At 51.6% G+C, this 17,997-nt stretch overlaps 1 protein-coding gene across 1 annotated transcript in view; it reads left to right on the forward strand.

Annotated features, from left to right (window-relative positions):
• SLC6A8 (solute carrier family 6 member 8) overlaps positions 1 to 17,997 on the forward strand; it is a 151,527-nt gene that overhangs the window by 61,897 nt on the left and 71,633 nt on the right. Inside the window, exon 4 of the mRNA XM_069209413.1 lies at positions 14,129 to 14,261. Within this exon, the coding sequence (XP_069065514.1) occupies positions 14,129 to 14,261 (133 nt within the window). The remainder of the gene's footprint in view (positions 1 to 14,128; positions 14,262 to 17,997) is intronic.

Below are 17,997 nucleotides of genomic sequence, written 5' to 3' on the forward strand. Positions count from 1 at the left end.
TTTCTGCAGCAGCCGAGGGATTGAATGGAGGGGGTGAGGGGGGCTATGACCGGAGGGGGGTGAGGGAGTGAATGGAGAGGTGGAGGAGAGAGAATGACTCATAGATGGGCAGGGTGCCAGTGTTACCAGGGGCCCTAGTGTGAGCCAGGGAACGGGGCCCCGAGGGGAGGACAGAACAAGGAGGCCAAAACTGGGGTGCCGGGTCCCATCGTTTCCCAGGCCCTGGTGCCACTGCACCTACCGAGTTCATGAAGAGACGGGAGACGCAGGTGTGAATCCCTCATCATGCTGGCCACGGCCCCCAGGAGTGACCGCTAACTCTCCCCGCCAGTCTCTGCCTTTATGGAGTAGCAGCTCTCTCTCGCGAGCTCCCTCGTGATATACCACCAGCTCACTCTATGGAGCTCCCTCGTGATGGTACACCAGCTCATTCTCGCAAGCTCCCTCGTGTCACTCTATGGAGCTCCTCATGATGGACCACCAGCTTACTCTAGCGAGCTCCCTCGTGATGGACCACCAGCTCACTCTAGCACGCTCCTTCGTGATGGACCACCAGCTCACTCTAGCGAGCTCCCTCGTGATGGACCACCAACTCACTCTAGCTGTCTCTCTCGTGTTGGACCACCAGCTCACTCTAGCGAGCTCCCTCGTGATGGACCATCAACTCACTCTAGCTGGCCTTTCGTGATGGGCCACCAGCTCACTCTCGTGAGCTCCCTCATGATGGACCACCAGCTTACTCTCGCAAACTCCTTTGTGATAGACCACCAGCTCACTCTAGCGAGCTCCCTCGTGATGGACCACCAGCTCACTCTAGCGAGCTCCCTCGTGATGGACCACCAGCTCACTCTAGCGAGCTCCCTCGTGATGGACCACTAGCTCACTCTAGCACGCTCCTTCGTGATGGACCACCAGCTCACTCTAGCGAGCTCCCTCGTGATGGACCACCAACTCACTCTAGCTGGCCTTTCGTGATGGGCCACCAGCTCACTCTAGCACGCTCCTTCGTGATGGACCACCAGCTCACTCTAGCGAGCTCCCTCGTGATGGACCACCAACTCACTCTAGCTGTCTCTCTCGTGTTGGACCACCAGCTCACTCTAGCGAGCTCCCTCGTGATGGACCACCAACTCACTCTAGCTGGCCTTTCGTGATGGGCCACCAGCTCACTCTCGTGAGCTCCCTCATGATGGACCACCAGCTTACTCTCGCAAACTCCTTTGTGATAGACCACCAGCTCACTCTAGCGAGCTCCCTCGTGATGGACCACCAGCTCACTCTAGCACGCTCCTTCGTGATGGACCACCAGCTCACTCTAGCGAGCTCCCTCGTGATGGACCACCAACTCACTCTAGCTGGCCTTTCGTGATGGGCCACCAGCTCACTCTCGTGAGCTCCCTCATGATGGACCACCAGCTTACTCTCGCAAACTCCTTTGTGATAGACCACCAGCTCACACTAGCGAGCTCCCTCGTGATGGACCACCAGCTCACTCTAGCGAGCTCCCTCGTGATGGGCCACCAGCTCACTCTCGTGAGCTCCCTCATGATGGACCACCAGCTCACACTCGCAAGGTCCCTCGTGATGGACCACTAGCTCACTCTCGCAAGCTCCTTCGTGATATACCACCAGCTCACTCTAGCGAGCTCCCTCGTGATGGACCACCAGCTCATTCTAGCACGCTCCCTTGTGATGGACCACCAGCTCACTCTAGCTGGCTCTCTCGTGATGGACCACCAGCTCGCTCTAGCACGCTCCCTCGTGATGGACCACCAGCTCACTCTCGCAAGCTCCCTCGTGATGGAGCACCAGCTCACTCTCGCAAGCTCCCTCGTGATGGACGCCCAGCTCACTCTCGCAAGCTCCCTCGTGATGGACGCCCAGCTCACTCTCGCAAGCTCCTTCGCGATATACCACCAGCTCACTTTAGCGAGCTCCCTCGTGATGGACCACCAGCTCGCTCTAGCACGCTCCCTTGTGATGGACACCAGCTCACTCTAGGGAGCTCCTCATGATGGACCACCAGCTCACTCTAGCACGCTCCCTTGTGATGGACCACCAGCTCACTCTAGCTGGCTCTCTCGTGATGGACCACCACCTCACTCTCGCAAGCTCCCTTATGATGGACCACCAGCTGACTCTCGCAAACTCCATCGTGAAATACCACCAGGTCACTCTAGCGAGCTCCCTCGTGATGGACCACCACCTCACTCTAACTGAGTCTCTTGTGATGGTCCACCAGCTCACTCTCACGAGCTCCCTCGTGATGGTACACCAGCTCATTCTCGCAAGCTCCCTCGTGTCACCCTATGGAGCTCCTCATGATGGACCACCAGCTCACTCTAGCGAGCTCCCTCGTGATGGACCACCAACTCACTCTAGGGAACTATGATGGACCACCAGCTCACTCTAGCGAGCCCCCTCGTGATGGACCACCAGCTCACTCTAGCTGGCTCTTTCGTGATGGGCCACCAGCTCACTCTCGTGAGCTCCCTCATGATGGACCACCAGCTCACACTCACAAGCTCCCTCGTGATGGACCACCAGCTCACTCTCGCAAGCTCCTTCGTGATATACCACCAGCTCACTCTAGCGAGCTCCCTCGTGATGGACCACCAGCTCACTCTAGCACGCTCCCTTGAGATGGACCACCAGCTCACTCTAGCGAGCTCCCTCGTGATGGACCACCAGCTCACTCTAGCTGGCTCTCATGTGATGGGCCCCCAGCTCACTCTAGCGAGCTCCTCATGATGGACCACCAACTCACTCTCGCGAGCTCCCTCGTGATGGACCACCAGCCCAGTCATCACAGTCCCTCAATACAGATGTACCTCCCTCTAGCCCCCCTTGGTAGCATGCCAGCATGCTCTGCCCACTCACTCAGAATGAACCCTGGTCTTCATCGGCTGCGGGTGGCGCTCTTCACAAATGAACCCGCCGCTCGCTGCCTCGTGCCAGCCTAGATCAGTCTGGTGCCCATTCTGGTACGCTTCCATGAAATAGACCCAGCTTGCTCAAGCACACCCCCTGGGTAGACTACCAGTTCACCCTGGAAGGCCTGCCAGCTCACATCTGCATGCAAACTCAGCCCCTCAGAAGCGTAGAGTGATGCATAAATTATGCAAAGCTGAAGAGAGAGCCCTGGCTAGGATCCCGCAGAGAACAGAGCCTGGCAGCATCCACCCAGTGAGTGCACTCAGCCATGTCTGGATCCTAGCAGTCTCCGAGCACTGCAGTGGTACACAGCACACATGAGCATTACAACTGTGCGCAAAATATTACTGCTTGTGGTTTAGTGGCATCAAAGCCCACGTGGAATAGACTAAAAGTAACTCCTGGCGCATGTTTATTCTCCATCAGAGCTCCTCAGAGGACATCTGTTCGAATGATCACAGCTCCATACAGCAGCAGCTCACGAGAGCTCCAGCGCCTCGAGACCCTCACGGGTGATTTGCAGCTCTATACAAGTTTGGTTGATAGCTTTGCCCAGCCACGAGCACGCCACCGTGTGTACCAGTAAATACGCAGCTGGCCGGGAGCTTCTGGCGACTCACACAACACACAAAACCGAACTGTAACTATGGGCTACCGTGATGGGAGAGCCTCGAAGGGAAAGGCGCCCGTCCTCACTCCTGCAAGCTTCGTCACGACGCGTGTCTGTCCACTCACCACCTCCCTAACTACAGACCAGCGCCACTGGAGTTATGTGGCCCCGCAGAATTGTACTCATAGCTGCGCGCCCTCGCTTGTCACGCAATCCATCATCGGGAGATCTTCAAAACATGTCGTGTTTCCAGCTCGAGCGGATCAAAAGTTACTAAAAACGCTGCACACGTCCCGCCGCGCAGTGGCGACCCTTTGCGGAGGGTAACTGGTCACCTGCCGGAAGCCGTGCCTACCTGTACGTCTGGTGCGAATGAGGGGAAACCTGTGCCCAGTCTCAATGTGTACAAATGACAACGTGTCGAGGTAATGTGCCCCTTCTGCCCTAAATTGTGGCATGCCAGGGCCAGAGGGCGCCTCATCCACACATCTCACTTCTGGGGCTGGCATGACAGGGCCAGAGGGCGCCCCGTCCACAGATCTCACTTCTGGGGCTGGCATGACAGGGCCAGAGGGCGCCCCGTCCACAGATCTCACTTCTGGGGCCTGGCATGCCAGGGCCAGAGGGCGCCTCATCCTCAGATCTCACTTCTGGGGTCTGGCATGCCAGGGGCACTGCAGGCTGCTGACTTCCGCCTTCATAGGGCGCCTCATCCACACATCTCACTTCTGGGGCTGGCATGCCAGGGCCAGAGGGCGCCTCATCCTCAGATCTCACTTCTGGGGCTGGCATGCCAGGGCCAGAGCGCGCCTCATCCTCAGATCTCACTTCTGGGGCTGGCATGACAGGGCCAGAGGGCGCCCCGTCCACAGATCTCACTTCTGGGGCCTGGCATGCCAGGTCCAGAGGGCGCCTCATCCTCAGATCTCACTTCTGGGCCTGGCATGCCAGGGCCAGAGGGCGCCTCATCCTCAGATCTCACTTCTGGGGCCTGGCATGCCAGGGCTAGAGGGCGCCTCATCCTCAGATCTCACTTCTGGGCCTGGCATGCCAGGGCCAGAGGGCGCCTCATCCTCAGATCTCACTTCTGGGCCTGGCATGCCAGGGCCAGAGGGCGCCTCATCCTCAGATCTCACTTCTGGGGCCGGCCATGGCAGGGCCGCTGCGGTGCTGGCAGGCCGCTGACTTCCGCCTTCAGAGGGCGCTCTGACATTGACCTGACCTTGAAGGTGAATAGCTCTGAAGCAGTTCCCCAGGCGGCTGGCGCTGCGCCCGGCGCGTACTTCTTTTGTTTGTGTGCTCTGAGGCTCGGCTCTTACAGAGAGGATTTAACGCTGGATCGGGGCTTTCAAAAGCCGTCTCTGAGGTCGGGGCGCTCCCCCCCCCATGTCACCGCGCCATTGTATTTGGGTCTGTCCTCCGACAAGGCCTACTGTCATTGTCTGTGCCAAGGGAAATCAATATAGCTCCTCGAGGAGACTTGAGTGAGATGCAATCAAGGGCGCTGCAGCAGGCGAGCAGCTAACAGCGCTGTGTGTCTCACAGGGGAAAGCTGGAGACCTCGTGGGCTCTGGTTCTTAAGACCCAGAAGGAGGAAATGTGGCCAACTGGGTGGGTCCAGGCCAAGAGGCAGCAGTGTATGTGAAGAGCGCATGCTCACGCCCAAGAAGGTTTCTTGGCGCTATCGACAGATAATAGTTGTTTATTATTACCATATACATGCCAACCCGATTCAGGTGCGAGACTCACGATTTTTTGAGCCCAAAATAATTTTATTTTAGTTGCCTCCTTCAGACCACGTAAGTCAATTCAAAAAGTTACTTCTCCCGATTTGTTTTTCCAAAACTGCCTCGTTTTAGTTACAAAATGTTGGCATGTGCGTTACCAAAGTCGCGGTACACATTCACTTGTCCTCAGAAGGATGAAATGCTAACCATTCGCAACAGGACTGAAACCTGTGACCATGCCGTCAAGCGCAGTTCCCTGGAATGGATGCACTGAGACATCACCCCGGTTCCCTCTGCAGAAAGAGGCCAGTTCTGGAGTGAGTGATCAGGTAACAATGCACCCCACTTCAGAAAGAGGACATAGACTGAGGGAGCAGGTAACATGTCCCCCTCCATAGAGAGGCCATGGAGCGAATGAGGAGGTGCTTAGCTCCTGCTCGCTCCAGAGACAAGTTGTGGAGTGAATGGGAATCTATTCTGCCCTCCCCCACCCCCAAGAAAGAGAGGTTATGCACTACATGGACTGCTAACCCAGCACCCCCCCCCCCCACCAAGCCACCAAGAGGTCATGGAGTACATGGGCATGTAACCTAGAGAGACAGAGGCCATGGAGTGCATGGGAGGGTAACGCAGAGAGACAGAGGCCATGGAGTGCATGGGCAAGTAACCTAGAGAGAGAGGCCATGGAGTGCATGGGCAGGTAACCCAGAGACAGAGAGGCCATGGAGTGCATGGGCAGGTAACCTAGAGAGAGAGGGGCCATGGAGTGCAGGGGCAGGTAACCCAGAGACAGAGAGGCCATGGAGTGCATGGGCAGGTAACCTAGAGAGAGAGGGGCCATGGAGTGCATGGGCAGGTAACCTAGAGAGAGAGAGGCCATGGAGTGCATGGGAGGGTAACGCAGAGAGACAGAGGCCATGGAGTGCATGGGCAAGTAACCTAGAGAGAGAGGCCATGGAGTGCATGGGCAGGTAACCTAGAGAGAGGCCATGGAGTGCATGGGCAGGTAACCTAGAGAGAGAGAGGCCATGGACTGCATGGGCAGGTAACCTAGAGAGAGAGAGGTCATGGAGTGCATGGGCAAGTAACCTAGAGAGACAGAGGCCATGGAGTGCATGGGCAGGTAACCCAGAGACAGAGAGGCCATGGAGTGCATGGGCAGGTAACCTAGAGACAGAGAGGCCATGGAGTGCATGGGCAGGTAACCTAGAGACAGAGAGGCCATGGAGTGCATGGGCAGGTAACCTACAAAGAGAGAGGCCATGGAGTGCATGGGCAGGTAACCTAGAGAGACAGTAGCCATGGAGTGCATGGGCAGGTAACCTAGAGCGACAGAGGCCATGGAGTGCATGGGCAGGTAACCCAGAGACAGAGAGGCCATGGAGTGCATGGGCAGGTAACCTAGAGAGAGAGAGAGGCCATTGAGTGCATGGGCAGGTAACCCAGAGATAGAGAGGCCATGGAGTGCATGGGCAGGTAACCCAGAGACAGAGAGGCCATGGAGTGCATGGGCAGGTAACCTAGAGAGAGAGAGGCCATGGAGTGCATGGGCAGGTAACCTAGAGACAGAGAGGCCATGGAGTGCATGGGCAGGTAACCTAGAGAGAGAGAGGCCATGGAGTGCATGGGCAGGTAACCCAGAGACAGAGAGGCCATGGAGTGCATGGGCAAGTAACCTAGAGAGAGCGAGGGGCCATGGAGTGCATGGGCAGGTAACCTAGAGAGAGAGGGGCCATGGAGTGCATGGGCAAGTAACCTAGAGAGACAGAGGCCATGGAGTGCATGGGCAGGTAACCTAGAGACAGAGAGGCCATGGAGTGCATGGGCAGGTAACCCAGAGACAGAGAGGCCATGGAGTGCATGGGCAGGTAACCTAGAGAGAGAGAGGCCATGGAGTGCATGGGCAGGTAACCTAGAGAGAGAGAGGCCATGGACTGCATGGGCAGGTAACCCAGAGAGAGAGAGGCCATGGAGTGCATGGGCAAGTAACCTAGAGAGACAGAGGCCATGGAGTGCATGGGCAGGTAACCCAGAGAGGCCATGGAGTGCATGGGCAGGTAACCTAGAGACAGAGAGGCCATGGAGTGCATGGGCAGGTAACCTAGAGACAGAGAGGCCATGGAGTGCATGGGCAGGTAACCTACAAAGAGAGAGGCCATGGAGTGCATGGGCAGGTAACCTAGAGAGACAGTAGCCATGGAGTGCATGGGCAGGTAACCTAGAGCGACAGAGGCCATGGAGTGCATGGGCAGGTAACCCAGAGACAGAGAGGCCATGGAGTGCATGGGCAGGTAACCTAGAGAGAGAGAGAGGCCATTGAGTGCATGGGCAGGTAACCCAGAGATAGAGAGGCCATGGAGTGCATGGGCAGGTAACCCAGAGACAGAGAGGCCATGGAGTGCATGGGCAGGTAACCTAGAGAGAGAGAGGCCATGGAGTGCATGGGCAGGTAACCTAGAGACAGAGAGGCCATGGAGTGCATGGGCAGGTAACCTAGAGAGAGAGAGGCCATGGAGTGCATGGGCAGGTAACCCAGAGACAGAGAGGCCATGGAGTGCATGGGCAAGTAACCTAGAGAGAGCGAGGGGCCATGGAGTGCATGGGCAGGTAACCTAGAGACAGAGAGGCCATGGAGTGCATGGGCAGGTAACCCAGAGACAGAGAGGCCATGGAGTGCATGGGCAGGTAACCTAGAGAGAGAGGCCATGGAGTGCATGGGCAGGTAACCTAGAGAGAGAGAGGGGCCATGGAGTGCATGGGCAGGTAACCTAGAGACAGAGAGGCCATGGAGTGCATGGGCAGGTAACCTAGAGAGACAGAGGCCATGGAGTGCATGGGCAGGTAACCTAGAGAGAGAGAGGCCATGGAGTGCATGGGCATGTAACCCAGAGACAGAGAGGCCATGGAGTGCATGGGCAGGTAACCCAGAGACAGAGAGGCCATGGAGTGCATGGGCAAGTAACCTAGAGAGAGAGAGGGGCCATGGAGTGCATGGGCAAGTAACCTAGAGAGACAGAGGCCATGGAGTGCATGCGCAGGTAACCTAGAGAGACAGAGGCCATGGAGTGCATGGGCAGGTAACCTAGAGAGAGAGGGGGGCCATGGAGTGCATGGGCAGGTAACCTAGAGAGAGAGGGGCCATGGAGTGCATGGGCAGGTAACCTAGAGACAGAGAGGCCATGGAGTGCATGGGCAAGTAACCTAGAGAGAGAGAGGGGCCATGGAGTGCATGGGCAGGTAACCCAGAGACAGAGAGGCCGTGGAGTGCATGGGCAGGTAACCTAGAGACAGAGAGGCCATGGAGTGCATGGGCAGGTAACCTAGAGACAGAGAGGCCATGGAGTGCATGGGCAGGTAACCCAGAGACAGAGAGGCCATGGAGTGCATGGGCAGGTAACCTAGAGAGAGAGAGACAGAGGCCATGGAGTGCATGGGCAGGTAACCTAGAGAGAGAGAGGGGCCATGGAGTGCATGGGCAGGTAACCTACAGACAGAGAGGCCATGGAGTGCATGGGCAGGTAACCTACAGACAGAGAGGCCATGGAGTGCATGGGCAGGTAATCTACAGACAGAGAGGCCATGGAGTGCATGGGCAGGGTAACCTAGAGACAGAGAGGCCATGGAGTGCATGGGCAGGTAACCTAGAAACAGAGAGGCCATGGAGTGCATGGGCAGGTAACTTGGCTCTCCTGTTGTCCCAAGACAGATGCCATGGAGTAGATTTAGTACACCCCACCTGCTCACCCACTGTGTGGCAAGGATATGGACTGAATGATCAGACCACCCGGACTCCTCTAGAGAGAGGCCACGGAATGAATGGGTGAATGTGCATGTAACCTCTCCTCCCTCCCACCCCCACCTTCTGAGATAAAACAGAAATGGAGGCCTGAGACGCCATTCCTCCCAGAACCTTTCCCCGCTGAAGAGGCCAATGCCCGGTGGGGTCTGGGTACAGTGCGGACCCTCAGAGATGGCACCAGCCCCTGGCAGGTCTGAGGGTCCAGGCAGGGGGTGGTGCAGGGGAGCCTGCACCGCTGCCCTCCCGACCCCTGGGCACGAAGATGTTCATTCCCCTGGGCGCTGCCGGAGCTCACTGAAATGTGTGTAACAATAACGCAATAACATTGTACTGCCCACAATGTCTCTGGTTCCTGTTTGTTCTCTGTCGCTGTGATGTTTTTTTGCAGTGGTATGAGTAAATGGCGGTAGTAGGGAGCCCAGCCAATCGCAGGAGAGGAGCGGATCACATGACCCCTCGCCGCCAGCCGCGGGTGGTCTTGTTAGCATGATTCTCGAACATGTGAGCTTGACCCCAGCCTCTCTGGATTTTGTTATGTTCTTTTCTTATTTCTATCGTTGTCTTGGTGTTGTTCTGCATTGTTTTCCTCTTGTGATAATGGGGTGTGCACTTTCGGTTGAACAGGAGGGAGCGGGAGCACCTCACCTCCACCTAAATGGCCTCCGCGCCATCTTTGGCCTACACACAACCTCAAGCCTTCCTCACCAGCCACTTCCCACCTTGTCATCCTCCATCAAAGGTCTACCCCAAGCTACCACCTCCACACAACCTCAGGCCTGCACCCCAACCTCCTTCCCTGCTCGCCAACCACCCTTCAGACCCACAACACCCACACTAGTCGCCAACCTCTGCCCAATGTCAATCCCAACCAACAGTCTCTAGCAAATCTCAACCTTGTACCACCAACCACCGGCCCAGCTGCCCAACCTCCTCTCTCACTGAAGGATTTCCACATCACCAGCCTCCAACCTCCTGGCTAACTCATGCCTCAGCAACCTCCAGCCAGCTTCCACGTGTTCACATGGCTCCCACATGTAGCGCTGCTTACAACTAGGCAAATACATGGCACCTTTAGCCCTGGCCCTCGAGACATGATGGCAGTGTGTCAGAATATCCACCCACTGGGGTAGAGTTTCTGCTAGTGACTGCTATGAGGTGATATTGTTGGAAATGATAATAAGGACAGACATATTCCAACAATGATACTCTGGTACCATAAAAGCTGAGTAATGAGAAGCCAGTGTAGTCCCAAGAACATTTCATACTCCGCTAACCCAAACAAGCCGATTCATAGCGCTATGGCCGCTTTGAGCATGAGCGCGAAGGAGAGAAACAAAAGGAAAAAGAAGTTTGCTCGCAGTCAAACGTATCAGCAAACGTGCAATTATCCATGTAACAGGGTCCATGGCCAAGGCGGTAACAAAACCGTCCAAGGAGGGACAAACGTTAAGCATTTACCAATGATAAGAAAGGATTTTTGAAAGGCAAGCCCATGAACGAGTGATAGTGATGGGTGTCAAGTGGGCGTGGTTAAAAGCCCACAGCTAGATTGCAACATGTCAGAGCACTTGCACGTTCAACCTAAAAACAAGCATTTGCAATGCAACGGGTCTCGAGTTTGCTCATGTTAGAACTGATAGCGTTGTAAACTCCTAACCCGACTTTTCACCTATCGGCAAAAGTGCATTTATGTACGTAACCTGAAAAAGTGCAATTAACTATGTAAAGCGCTTGACTTCTGCCAAGCGAGATCGCGCTCGTAAATCAGAGTAAAAGTAGTCCACGAGCCAGACAGAAAACAGTGAGCCGCGCATGCTTTCTGTACTTGGTCGATGCGCTCGAGGAGGGCTAGCCACCGGAAAGGGCATGACGTATGCACGCCTTCGACTAATGAAAGCAAGCAGATTTTATTAGGCAAGCCCACGAACCAATGAAAAACACTGACGTGACGTCGACAGGGCTCCGAGCCCTTTTCTAAACACTAAAGCGTCTCGCTGCGATACGCATGCGCGACCCTAAAAAAGGCAGCTTTACTAAGGCCTCCCTATGAGAAGTCAAAATGCACCAGTAAAAACTAACCAACGGGAAGGCAGCTATTATCAGGCCATTATTAGGTTACAGCTTTGTGAAAATGCCATGTAAGTTGTCAACCAGTGGGAAGGATCTTTAACCATATACCCTGCATTGTAGAAAAACTCCTCGTACACTATTCGTCAATGAAAAGACAGCCACAACAAAAGCCCTTAGCAGCATCAGGACCAATGGGAAAGGAGCTTTAAAAATGGTTGATAGAGTCACATGATTACAGAATGGAAAGACAACCTATGGGAAGGGAGCTTTCACAATAGCCCATTGGCAAATAGTAGAACCTTGCAGAAATTACTAGATAATGGGGCGCCATCTTTAACTATGTCCTGTAGCAATGAACCAGACGCCCGCATAGACCAAGAAGTGACATAAAAATGTATTTTATCGTGTCTTTAAGGTCACACCAAACAAATAATTAAATAATGGAAAGACGCTATCACATGTGACTAATTTCTGACCTTGAAATAAACTTTCAAACGCACTGGCATTTCACAAATCAATAAAGTTCCCTAAAGGTCAGCTGTGTCTTCACAAAAATGTCCTAACATTCCGAGAATATTTGACAGCACTTCTACATGAAGATACGACAATTATATGTAGACAATACAACTATCTCCATAAGTCATTCAGACAAGTAGTCATTAATCCTAGATCATTCCATGATCAGCCCCCCCCCCCCCCCCACCCCAAGCAGGCGTTGTGCCAGATCTCCAGTGATCCCTAGAGGCTGGAGAGACTCGAGGGTTCTCCCTGTGAGCCAAAGAGTAAAACATCACTGATGGCAGCTCCAAGAGGGGGTGGCCTGAGCCACGAGACATGACCCAGGCCTCAGGTCCCACAGCATCAGTTAGTGTCGGTGGCAAGAAGAACTGATTAATGCTGACCAGAATTCCTCTTGGGAAGAGCTGTACAGGTAGAATTAGCGCTGCACATTATTAAATCCGGAATATTAGGGTTTTCTCTTAAAGGTGATGCATGGGACTTGTTTTGTCTTCAAAATAGACCTGTGACAACAGACACACTTGACATCTTTCAACTGAAATTATAGTCCGAAACAGCCACTTACAGAAATAAAGTATTCAAAATGAAAGGTTTCTAATAAATGTTTGAAGTAGTTTATGAAACCAAAAAAACACTCTAACTCTGGAATATGTCAGGGCAACTCCACCCTACCAAATGCCTTCCAACTTCACAGCAGCTGTCATGAAGAAGAGGAGTTGGTTGGTTTAAAGTGAGGACATGTAATGTTTGCCTCCTTTCAGACAGGGGGGATAATTCACATCTCGTAGAAAAGAGAGACCATTTCTCAACTGATTCCTTGTCATAATTCAGTGATAGAAGGCTCCAGACGTGCTGCTGAGGAACCTCAGCAGCCGACCCTGGTCAGGGGTAGTAAGCGCTATATACATACAATTACAGTATCAGGAGCGGTGGCTTCCCAACTGGCGTAATCAGAGCTTCAATGTTGAATGCGTTAATCACTTTGTCCAACGCCCAGCCACTGGCGTCATCTTTGGAGATTCAACCTCCTTATAAAGTCTCTTTTTAACTCCAACATATTGGCAAGTCCAACGTTCCTAACACTTTGTACACAATAAAAAGCCTCTTCACTGAGATAATGCATTATTAGAACACTGCTAAAAGGGCATTATTTTCTGTGGGAGGTCACTTACTGAGCACGCCCAACCAGACGTAAGGTGGACACCCAAACGTCTACCGTTGGACGAAATACCTTAAGGAATAACTCTTACAGAACACATTCCAACATAGGGCCTGATTCATACCTTGGTGGAGGGAATACGCCTAGTAGCCCGCCCGCTGTGTTACTCTCTCAATAGGATATAATGGGATCGTTATACAGCGGACGTGACATCCCTCACGTTTGCGATTGAGTACTCCCCTCCGTCAAAACCTAAATCAGGCCCACAACCTGAATAGAGGAGAAGCAACCACACACAACCACACACCGAGGAAGGGCACTGAAGAGCTGTCACTATAGCTAGATAAAAAAAGTCCAAAATGAAATAGAAAATGAGCCAATCTCACTCCATCTCAGGACCTTTCCCTGCTCCCTTGCGAAGCCACGGGAGGCTACACGTGCCCAAAAATCTCTTAAGATCCTCGTGGCATTTGAGGGTTAGATCTCTAATAAGCAATGGGTGCCATTGAGGTCTTTCCAATGGTTACTTAAGGATTTGTGTCCCGTTACCACAGTTACGCAACTTTAGTTGGCCACTAACACGCTCAACTCACGCACTCAATGTACCACAACGTATAAGACGTTCTTCATACGCACGCCAGGATTCGACCATCCCCCCATGGTGGCTCCCGAAACTATGCTCCCTACTTCTTTGACAAAGGATTCCCTCGCCACTCAGTGGTGGTACAGACAGAATCACAGACTCGTAGAAGTCGGGCGAGTCTCCTGGACTGGCTCAACATCTCTGCAACACTGACTTTAAGGGTTAACATAACTCACTCTTCGCTCTAGAGTGGACACCACTCACCCCACCCCCTGACTGGGTACATGTTTAGATGATGTGTATGTCCCTCCCCAAGGACAGATTGCTAAGTTGGGTGGTCTACACTGTGGGCGGTGGGTATGTGGTGAAAGCCAAGTGTCAGATGCATGATTTTTGGATCCCAGCACCTGGATTTGGGGGGCACTTTCTATATTACTCTAAAAAGTTGGGGGGCAGTCTCATCGGTTCTCAACCACTTTTCAGCCCATCCATGTGCTATGCACACCAGCATAGGGCACTGACACTGTTTTTGCTTGCTTCCCTCTTCTTTGGGCTACTCCCTGGCCTATCCCCTTGGGGCCGCCCCTGTCTATGCGGCTTGGGTGAGGTCCCCACATTCTATTCATGAAACTTGGCTTGTCCTAGGAATTCACTGGTACCCCTAGCCTGCCCTCAGTGTTATTCTCCTCCTTGCCTAACCATGTGTACCCTGTGCTCTTTCTTTCAGGAATAAGGTCTTACGCATCTCCACGGGTCTGGACGACGTAGGCGCCATCAACTGGGAGATGCTGCTCTGCCTTCTGGCCTGTTGGGTGTTGGTCTACTTCTGTGTCTGGAAGGGCGTCAAGTCAACTGGAAAGGTAGGTATAGCGCCAGCCCCTTTCTATGGTATGGTTGCCACTCCGTAAAGGTGGTCTTGTTACAGGGCACTAGCCATGTTCACTCGTAGAGCAGCATTTGGTGACTTCCTGTTAAAGAGCCATGCCTGGTAGAGCACAGTGCCTTAAAGAGCAGCACAGGAGACCACAGAGGCAAACAGAAGGCTTCCATGACAGTGTGGTACAGGGTCATGGGGGTACCCGAAACACCCCATATTGGGACAGTGCTAGATTTCCACTACCTTGAAGTAGAGTGCAGCGGGCTAATGTACATTCATTTCTCTGACAGCCATTGTCTTATCTAGCTCAGCAGATTCGACTTACGGACAAATCCTTCCGCGACATAGCAAAGAGGGATTCAGACGGTTTCGTACGAATGTTTGCGTGGGTGCTCACATACCACAGCGTGACGCAAAGCATTGTGAACCGTTACTGACCATTACAAAGGCTGCAGGCGGAGTGCAAAATTGCACATAGCCAGCCAACGACCTGCTCAACTCTTAGTAAATTTAGCTCATATTGTGTGCAATGTGCAATTGTGTGCTTTGTGGTTAGTATGCTTGTGTCTAATATAACAGGTGAAGTTTGGCTACTTGCTCCTTGTGCTAATGGGCATGCACACTTTTGTGATGAGTCCTGTCCTCCAGAAACTATGTTATAACCAGATACCTATTGTAAGCAACTTGTATGTAAATGTCTGCATTAACTGATTAATATAATTTATCAATTGACTCGGCTGTCTTGCTCACATTCCAAAGCAACAAGTTATTGCAAGGGACCCACTCTGTCTGCAGGGAAATGTAATCACAGGCTGATAAAAGCATGTTGGAGCCATATTTCAAACGACAGGCTTTGTTCATCTAAACTTTTGCAAATGTCAAAAGGAAACAAATTCAATTTCTTACAAACCAGGGAATGAAAATAAGTGTAACTGTCCCCATCATAAAAAACAAATGTCTTTTTTAGTGGGGAAAGAAATCCTGATAACATTGATTCCTTCAGGCTGCAGCGTGATTAGATCTGCCCGATTGCTTCCTACTTTCAAATCTCTCCATATTTTAGACACCTTTTTAGGTTTCGCCTGCACGTCGAATGCATGCACGCCTGCTGTGCTTGCAAAATCTTTTAAGAAAAAAAATCTCAAAAGAGGCTTAGAACCCACCCCCATTCTTACTATTTGTAGGCTTCCCAGTCACTCGCATTTCGGGCTTCTCATTGGTCAGCAGCATCAAGGTCTAGTTAGCAAGGTTTCCTTCCGCTTTCTTCTGCGACTCGGGACCTAGTACAGTTTCCAGCTGGCAGCCTGTGGCCTTCTGCAGCCGCATGCTTCTCAAGGGACTCTTTTTTTAATTGCACGCTGTCTTGCATGATATTGTCATGTACACCACTCATCATGTGTCACCATGACTCGTGGATCTCATGCCTGGTAAAGTTAATTCTAAATGCTGCTTTGACAGTTGCTTTGTCTTTTCAAATTCATGCAAATGCAGAATTTTTTTATGTCCGACAGACCCTCCTGGGTATTTTTCTTTTCTTCCTGTGGGGTTTTATACAGCGCAAACGTGACCCAAAGCTATTGAAGCGCTTTACCTGAGCACCAATTGCGATACACAAGGACACATTCATTTTTGGTAGACACTGGAAGATAAAGTGATTTGCCCAGAATCACAGGATGTTGAGCCGAGACTTGAACCTGGCACCCCAGCTTCAAAGTCGGCAGCTGTGGCCGTTAAGCCACATCCTCTCTCACTAAGCCACATCCTCTACCATCTCATCCTATATGAGAGAGACAGAGAGCAAGTAACATGAGTCAATCTACAATTTACAAAAAAGTTTACCTGTAAGAAACCCCTTGCATAAGAGCGGAACAAAGGAACTGCACCTGAATAGCTTGTTATCAATACAAAGTTTTTTTCTACAAGTCAGCAGTGTGGGCCAGTCTCTGTTGTGAGTGCTGCATCACATATGATAACCAGAAGCGCCTGGAAGTGTTTGGTAGTCACATGCGGCTTGCATAGGCAGGAACACTCGATATTTACTAGCACGGTTTTCCGCTGCACCGTCACTGTATTCATGTCAATGGTATGGCTTAGCGCCAACCAGGATTACAGAGATAAATTACAATTTCTAGCTGCAGATATACAGATGGATGGATGTAAATCACCCACCTTCGGGCTATGTTTTATCAATCGATGGAGGCATGCAGGGCAGAAAAACATTCTGACAGGTTCTGGTAGACAGGTGTTCTTTACAGGAGGTGAATCTGATGCACTTCTTATGAATCTGACATCGATGTATTATAATTAGGGCTCCCAGTTTTCCGAATTTAACAGATTTTTACAGATAAATACAGACAGAAAACAATTTATTTTCCTATGAAACACAGACAAATATGGAAAATAGGCCTTCTTTGGGTGATTCTTTCTACTGTCAATCATGAATGCCAGGTACAGATTGTGCGATGGGGAGATGAAAAAAGACAATAGATTTCCTAATTAAGCTTAATTATCTGCAGATCTATAGATATTTGTGCTATTCTACAATGTACGTGTTTTCAGATAACACTATTACATAGTATACTGCTGAAACCTTTTGGACATTCAAGCGCAAGTACACATTTATCAGTTAAATAAATCTGGAAAAATACCTATTGCAGCTTCATTTATACAGTAAACACAAAATAAAAATGGATGCATACAGAAATATGAGCAAAAAACAATTATGAATAAATACAGACTGAAAAGTCGAAATAATAAGTACCCTTGAACCCGGAATGCTAATTGTAATATAAAGTACGGGTGAGTGTTTGATCAATATGCTTCTTAACGCCTCAGTAGGAGTGCTCCGTTGAGCACGCTGCATAAACGCCATTGATAAGCGATGAGCGATGGAAATATCAAAAACAAGCCGAGGACCATCCACTCTTAAAACCAGGGAGGGCACCGACGGACGTGGCCTCATACCGCCCGTTGTCGATGCTCGCAACAGATTACAATGTATTGAGTAAAATACTAGCGATCCGACTCATGCATCACCTGCCACATTTAATACACTCGGACCAGGCTGGATTTATACCAGGACGCCAAACTGCGCAGAATATACGGCGCCTCATAGCCTTAATGCAAGATGATGGATATTGAAAAAGTAGAGCGGCAGTCTTCGCTATTGATTTTGAAAAAGCATTCGACAGCTTGGAGTGGCGATATCTGTACGAGGTCCTCCGCAGGTTTGGGCTGGGAGACCGCTTTATAGCCTGGACTAAATTACTATACACTGGCCCGACGGCTAGAGTTAGAACGAGCACCACCATCTCCAATAGCTACAGGGTGGTGAGGGGCACTAGGCAGGGCTGCCCCCTTGCCCCTCTGCTATTTGCATTAGCAATTGAACCATTCGCTTGCAGAGCCCGGGAGGGCGGTACATATGGAGGTATCACTACGATGGATCAGACCCATCATATAGCATTGAACGCAGATGATCTGCTTTTCTTAGAAGATACGGGGAGCGATCTGCAGACCGCTCAGATATTAGTAAAGGAATTTGGCGATTTATCTGGATTAAGAGTCAGTTGGCAGAAATCCAGTCTTTTCCCGCTAGAGGAGAGGAGGATTCCTTCCCGACTATAGGAGAACTACAATGGGAGCCCAGATGTTTAAAATATCTGGGGGTCCACGTATACCACGACTGCCAAAATCTATTTGACGGAAATATTGAGCGG

The sequence above is a fragment of the Pleurodeles waltl genome, chromosome 10 (assembly GCF_031143425.1).
Source record: "Pleurodeles waltl isolate 20211129_DDA chromosome 10, aPleWal1.hap1.20221129, whole genome shotgun sequence".
In the NCBI taxonomy this organism is placed as follows: domain Eukaryota; kingdom Metazoa; phylum Chordata; class Amphibia; order Caudata; family Salamandridae; genus Pleurodeles; species Pleurodeles waltl.